The sequence below is a fragment of the Onychostruthus taczanowskii genome, unplaced genomic scaffold (assembly GCF_017590055.1).
Source record: "Onychostruthus taczanowskii isolate IOZ18803 unplaced genomic scaffold, ASM1759005v1 scaffold5, whole genome shotgun sequence".
In the NCBI taxonomy this organism is placed as follows: Eukaryota; Metazoa; Chordata; class Aves; order Passeriformes; family Passeridae; genus Onychostruthus; species Onychostruthus taczanowskii.
In genome coordinates this window covers 18,451,829-18,458,812 of record NW_024502568.1, presented here as the reverse complement: position 1 = coordinate 18,458,812, position 6,984 = coordinate 18,451,829, and the positions used below count along the sequence as shown (strand labels likewise).

Here is a 6,984-nt window from a genome sequence, read left to right as displayed (position 1 = left end):
GGGGGCGCTTGCGCACTGCTGCGCCCCGCGCACCGCCGGGCCCCCCCGCGCCGCGGCCGGGCTGCGCTGGGTGAGAAGTGTATTAAAGCGCGGGGAGCTCCGCACACTCCGCCGCGTCCCCCTCCGCCGTGCGCGCTGCCCTCCGCGCGCCCCGGCGACACCCGCGCAAGGTAAGCGGCCGCCCGCGTGCGCGGCCCTGCGCGGGGTGGCGGCGCCGCGGAAGGGTCTCCGGGGCTTTTTTTTCCCCCCTCCCGAGCGCAGGAGGGGAGAGCCGAGCGCTGCCGGAGCCGCCGCGCCGAGGTGGCCGGGCTAAAAGGCAGAAAGCAATTAAAACTCCTCCTTTCGGATTAACAACCAAAAATTGATCGATCTGTCAGGAATACTGTTGATTTATGAAAGGTGCTTATTTCCTTGGTATGGAGAATTTTATGTTCTCTAGGTGAAACTGAGTTCACCCAGCTCCAGAGTAGATTGATGTTTTAATAAAAATAAATAAAGGGAAAAAGCTAGCCCGGTCTTTGGGGACATCAACTCTCAAATCGCGGAGTTAGACTAACAAATCAAATCGCGTTATCTTTCCATTTCACATCTTTTAATCTAAGAAAATTTAAAAAAATTAATTAAGTTTAAAAATCCCGGGCAGCGCCGCAATCTTTATCACCTCAAACTTTTAACGCGAGGTTAAAAAAAAAAAAATTAAAAATTAAAAAGTTGAAATAACAAATAATCAATGGTTGCCCGCGGATGTGCGGGGGGAGCGGGAGGCGGCGGGGCGCGGAGCGCGGCCGCCCGCGCAGTGTCCTGTAGATGGCACACGGTCCCCACGCTACAGAGCCTTGGCGGCGGCGAGAGGGGATCTGCCGAGGGAAACGGCCATCCCAGCACTTGTTGTTTACCCAGACCGGAGCGTTTGGAAATCCATTGGAAATTCACGCCCGAGGGGCGCGGGGAGCGCCCCGGTCTCCCGCCGGCCGCCCGCGGCCGCGGGACTTGCGCGTCGGCGGGATGCGGGAGCGCGGCTTGCGGGGGCGATGCCGGGGAGCGCGGAGCGGGGGAGCGGCCCGGGGGGCCCCGGCCGGGCCGGGCGCCCCGACACGTTTGTCTTTGCAATGTAAATCGCGGCGGGACAAATTGCTTATTAACAGTCGGGAAGAAGCGGCGGTTTCCTTCTTTCTTCTTTTCTTTCCCTGTTTTCATTCCGGCATGGCCCCCAGCTACGCTCGGGGCAGCCTCACCGCCCAGCAGTTTTCCCTTCATTTCAATATCCTAAAGAAAATGCAAATCACCACGCCGTGGCCTTTTTAAAAAGTTAAATTAGCAACAGCTTTAAGTGACTCCATTAGCATGGAAAACATACAAATGTTTAATGTGGGAATAGCCCGGCTTTTGGAGCTCTGCGAGCGCGGCGAGGCGGTGGGCTGGCGCCGAGCCCGGCTCGGGGGTCCCCCGGTGCGGCACCCCGGGACCCTCACCGGGGCCACCGGCCGGGGGAGGCACCGGGCGGGCTCCCGCAGCTCCCCGCGCCGCCGCCCCGCTCCGGGGGCTTTAATTATTTACAGGAGCGCCGCGGCTCGCGGGGAAATTGCCAGGCAGCTCGGGGCGAGGGGACGGGGACCGTGCCCCGGTGCGTGTCCCCCTCGGGGGTCCCCGTCCCGCCCGCCGGGCCAGCGCCGCGCTGCCGGAGCCCGGTGCCGCCGCCGCGCCCGGGGCTCTCCCGCAGCTCCGCCGTGCGGGAGCGGGCTGCGCTCACCCGGCCGGCCCGGGGCTCCGCCGCGCTCGCCTCGGGGACGAAAGTGCTTGTGACAGCGGCAAGTTTTGCTCCGCCAGTGCGGCGGGCGAGCAACCCGTAGCGCGGGGCTCCGCCGGTTCCCCGCGGCCGCTCCGTGCGGGAGCCCCGCGCCGCGGGTATTTCCCGTGCGCTGGAGGAGGATGTTCCCGGATCCCTGCAGGGCAGAGCGAGCCCTGACCACGAAAGAGTTAAGGTTTCTATTATTCAGTCGAGGTCTTGTTAGGATGTAATCTGCATTTTCTAACTACTGCGTAATAAAAAGTGAGAAGTTTTGAGACACCTTTCTTGATTATACCTTTGGCGATACTTTAGGTTTTACATTTAATTTGCATTTTGTTCTTAGTGAATATTGAAGTCTTGAGTGGAGGATTGAATTTTATTAGGACATCTGGACTGACAATATCAAATCAGACACCAGCGTCCCAAAGCATGCTAAAATTTCAGAGTTAATTAGAACGAAGTGTGTTTAATTAAAGCCAATTATAATATCTGAAATTATCTGATCGATCCTTGTTTGTTCAGTTGGAGCCAGTTGATATTGTTCCCGCCGCACGATGGGACCTGTCCGGCCGCCAGCTCCCCGCGGCCCCGGCTGCGCACCCGCGCTCCTCCGCGGGGGCGGCTGCTGCTCCGCCCGCGCGGCTCCGGGCCGCCCCAAGCCCCTGCCCGGGGCCCCGGGGGGCACAGACACGGCCTTTTTTTTTTTTTTTTTAATAACTAATTTTGATGTAACAATATCGGGGCGCAGGGCCGCTGCAGCGCGCCGGGGGGAGCGCAGGGCCGAGAGCCAGTTCGGGTAAAACAGCCCTGCACCCACAGGGAATTGCGCGACCCCGAGCCGGACCCACCAGGCGGCCGCGCAGCCTGGCCGAGAGCCGCGCAGGGGCGCGGGAGCTGCGCGACCGGCCGGCCGAGGGGACCCAGGGCCGCCCGGCTGCGCCCCGCGGGGCGGCCGGCGCGCACCGTGCGCATTGCAGCGGGCCCGGGATGCTCAGGAATGCCAATGGATGCTCTGAAACGAGCCCGGCGCCGGTGAATCCGTCCCGAAAGGCGAGCGGGCGGGCGGCGCGGGGGTCGCGGCCCTTCCCGCACCCCCTGCCCGTGCCGGGGGCCTGGGCTGGCGGCGGGGCCGGGGAGCCCCAAGGCAGCGCCGGCACCGCCCGGCCTCGGCCCCGCTCCGCCGCTGGGCCGCGTTCGGCCTCTGCCCCGGGCCAAGGATGCGCGACCCCCCGCGCAAGGGCCGGGCTGGGCCCCGCGGCGCTGCGCCCCCGCGGTAGGCAGCGCCTGCCCGGGAATGAACGGCCTGAAGCGGCGGCCGCGGGGCCGCCGTGCCTGAAAACACAGAAAACACCAATTTGCCCGAAAACACCAAATTCTCCCTCCTGCAGCACGGGAGTTTGCAGAGATTTGCATCGGTTACACCGGGCACAAATTACGCCCGGTGTAACTCACCTCGTTGGTAATGAAGGCGCCTTCCAACAATAAAATTGAAATACGGACCTTGGCGAGCTGCGGGGACCCGGCCGAGCCCCCCGAGAGGGGGGCCGGGGCCGCCGCTCCCCGCTCCCACCGCAACTTCCCGCTGGGAAACTTTGTGCGGTGGGAAGCGCGGAGCTGGGCAGCTCGGGGCCGGCCCGCGGCCGAGGAAATAGCGAAATCACCAAAATCACGCTCTCCAACTTGGGTGATTTAAACCGTGAAATGAGAAATAAATAAGAAATAATAATACGGGGGGGAGAAAAAAAAAAAAAAGTGAAATGATTGAGATAATAGTCCCGAGGGCATTGTCCCGAGGGGGGAAAAAAATAAAATAATAAAGTTTCGGGGAATACTCTCAGGGCGGCGGGGGCCAGTTTTTTAGCCCGGGTCCGGCCGCCGTGCGGGGCAGGAGGACGCGCTGCGGGGGCTGCCCGGCCGGGGGGCGCGGAGCGGGGCCGGGCCGGGGGACAGCTGGGCTGCGGCCATCTGAGCGGCTCCGCCGTGACATCTGGGAGCCCGCTGGTGTGTGGCACGCGCATCGCTTGATGTCGCTATTTAAATGCAAATTTGCGGGGGGATCACTGAAGCCTCACCCCGTAAATTCACACAAAAGGGAGACTTGGTTCCCTCCTTCCCGGGCCGGCGGAACGGCCAGGAGCTGCCGGGGGCGGGAGAGCCCCGCGGGATGCCGGCCTGGGAGCGGTGCGGGGCGGTGCGGGCAGCAGCAGCAGCAGCCCGGGCGGGCTCCCGGCAGCTCCAGCCAGCCAGAGTGACACAAAAAAAAAGAAAAAAAAAAAAAAAAAAAAAAAAAAAAGATAAAGTTGGTGAATGATAAAGACCGTATTTTCCACGCTTTGGGTGCAGGACCAGATGATCTAGAAAATGAGCTGAAATAGATTCAGGCTCAGAGCCTGTTGTGAGGAGCAGCTGATTCCCCCATTCCTGGCCAGATGGCTTCTGAACACAGATTTGCATTCATTTTCGCTTAATATCGTCCAAAATAGTGGGGCAGCTGCATTTGTTGTCAAAAAGGTTTAAAACTCCCTTTCTTTCTGGGGCAGGATCGTTACCTTATGTGATGGGCTTATGGAACTTTTTTTTTTTTTCTCCCCTCCTTAGTCAACAGTATCAGATTTAAAAGGATTTGTTTTAAAACCTTCTAATTTGGTAATCAGATTTAAATCGCCTTGGCGCGTGTAATCTGAATTAAAGATACTGTAAATGATTTTAAGCTTTCGTTAGCGGAGGGGAAGCACCAAGTTCGGCGTTGTTCATTTGAGGAAATATCTTGCAATAATAGCGGCGTTGGGCAGTTTTTACCTTATTTTTAGCAGGGAGGGTTTTGCGGGCTGGGGGGACCCGCAGCCCCCGGCGCCCGCTGCAGGTCCCCAAACGTGTCGGTGCCACCAAATGCCACCGCGAGCATGGCATTGTTTGGGAACTTTGGTATCTCTCTCTGCGCGATAAAAGTGTTTGGGTTTGTAATCTGCTCTACTGTACCTCAAAAGCTCCGGGCTGATTATGAATACAGGAATTTTCTTTTAATTTCTCATGAATAGTTTCCATACACTTTGATTTAAGGTTATTAACATTCTATAGACAGTGGCATCTTTAATATGTGGCGATCGCTTCTAAAGACTAATCTCATTACCCTCAAATAGTCATAAAATATGATTTTATTATACTTACGTATTTAATTAGACGGCCAGCAATGTAATGGATTTTGAGATCGGGTAGAGCAACAGCTTTGATAATTCACTTATCTTTGGCAATAGTCATTAACCCCCAACACCAGCAAAATAGATTGCTTTCTAACACATCCTTTTTTTTTTTTTTTTTCCCCTCTTTTCCCTCACCCCTTGGAGAAAGGGGATCCTGATAACGCAAATCGGACTTTCGATTTTCACCGGTTCATTCAGATATGAACGCCGATTTTCCCCGAGTTCGGGAAATATTAACGCGGGGACGTGGGAAATTCACAAAAATAAACACCACCAAAATTAAAAAGAGATTATTAAAAAAAAAAATAGTACAAGGAAGTCGTAGCCCACACTGGGCGGAAAAGGCTCATCACTTGAGGAGAAGATATATAGATATGACATGTAAATATATAAAAAATATATCAATATGTATAAAATACCAGCATATATAAGAATATCAATAGATTTAAAAATCAATACATTAAAAAAAATCAATATACATCAACACACAAATATATTCAACATAGAAAGGTATATAGATAGATAACAGGAGATGTAAATCTATATATTTCTATGGAGATACACGAGCACAGATGGCCGAGGCGGACCGAGAGCCGGGGCTGGCACAGCGAGTGTCAAGCACAGGTATCCCCGGCCGCGTCCGCTCCGCATTTATAGCGCGGGGGCGCACCCGGCATCCCACCCTTTGTCCGGCCCGAGCCCCGCCGCGACCCCTCCACGCGGGTCAGCCCCGCTCGGGGCCGCGCCCCCTCCCCGGGGCCGAGCCCGGGCCGTGTCGCTGTCGCTGTCGCCGCGGGGTGGGGGGGGGAATGGGGGGCCGGAGCCGGGCGGGCGATCCGCCGGACCCCGCGCTCCATATATGGGCGTGGCCACGCCCTCTTCGCGACGTCATCAGTGACGCCACGTCTCCCGCGGCGGCGGGGGCCCGGCTCCCGGGGAAGGGGCGCGCTCCTCGGGGAGGGAGGGCCGGGCTCTGCGCGCCTCCGTCCATTCCGCGAGCCGCCACGGGCCCGCGCCCCGTTCTCCCGTGTGCCCGGCAACACCTCCGCGGTAATCAGGATTTTTTTTTTTTTTTTTTTCCCCCCCGTTTATTTGTCTTTTGGAGCAGGAGAGCCTTGCCAGAAAGTGGTCGATTCAGCAGTGTCCTGAAGCTTTTTTTTTTTTGCCGAGCCGGTTTTTACTAGGATGACACCACGTTGAGCGCGTCTGCAAACAACAACAACAAAAATATTTATTCTTTTTTTCCCCCCCCTCCCCCCCTAAAAAAAAAAAGCCACCTCGCAGTGTCGCCGGCTGCAGTTATACTTTTTCCTTCTTTTTTTTTTTTTTTTTCTTTTTTTTTTTTTTTTTCTTTTTTTTTTTTTTTTTCTTTTTTTTTTTTTTTTTCTTTTTTTTTTTTTTTTTTTAAACCACCAAACTGGAACGCCATCCAACTCGCCGCACAGAAGTACTCAGTAAATTGTTTATGTCGTGCCAATACAGGACAGATTGAAGAAGGAAGCAAGACTTGAACTGGGCTTTTCTCCTACTGATCACAGGGAGTAAAGTCATCTCTTATATTCCAGTCGCCAAGGAGAGAGAGAGAGAGAGAGAAAATCAAGCAACAACCAACCCACCCCGTATCTGACATTTCCCTCAATTTTAACCCCTTTTGGTTAGGAGCTGGTTTTGCCCAAATTTGTTTTAATGTTTGGGATTCAGGAAAATATACCAAGAGGTGGGACGACCATGAAAGAAGAACCGCTGGGCAGTGGGATGAACCCCGTCCGCTCATGGATGCATACTGCTGGGGTAGTGGATGCTAACACGGCCGCCCAAAGGTACGTCTGCCAAATCCTCTCCCGGCGGTTTTCTCCTCCTGTATTTCTCATCCCGGCCGTAAATCCCCCCCCCCCTTAACTCCCCCGCCGCCCAAAGGTACGTCTGCCAAATCCTCTCCCGGCGGTTTTCTCCTCCTGTTTTTCTCATCCCGGCCGTAAATCCCCCCCCCCCTTA

At 55.9% G+C, this 6,984-nt stretch overlaps 1 protein-coding gene across 16 annotated transcripts in view; it reads left to right on the top strand.

Annotated features, from left to right (window-relative positions):
• Nucleotides 1-6,363: 6,363 nt before the first annotated feature.
• The window catches only part of EBF3 (EBF transcription factor 3), a 123,847-nt gene continuing 123,226 nt past the window's right edge, over nucleotides 6,364-6,984 (top strand). For 15 of the 16 annotated variants that reach the window (XM_041415513.1, XM_041415506.1, XM_041415510.1 and 12 more), the window contains exon 1: nucleotides 6,391-6,809. In XM_041415513.1, coding sequence (XP_041271447.1) covers nucleotides 6,676-6,809 — 134 coding nt within the window. In that variant the 5' untranslated portion in view covers nucleotides 6,391-6,675. Of the gene's footprint in view, nucleotides 6,810-6,984 lie in introns of all 16 variants that reach the window. The other variant, XM_041415498.1, reaches the window with a different exon arrangement.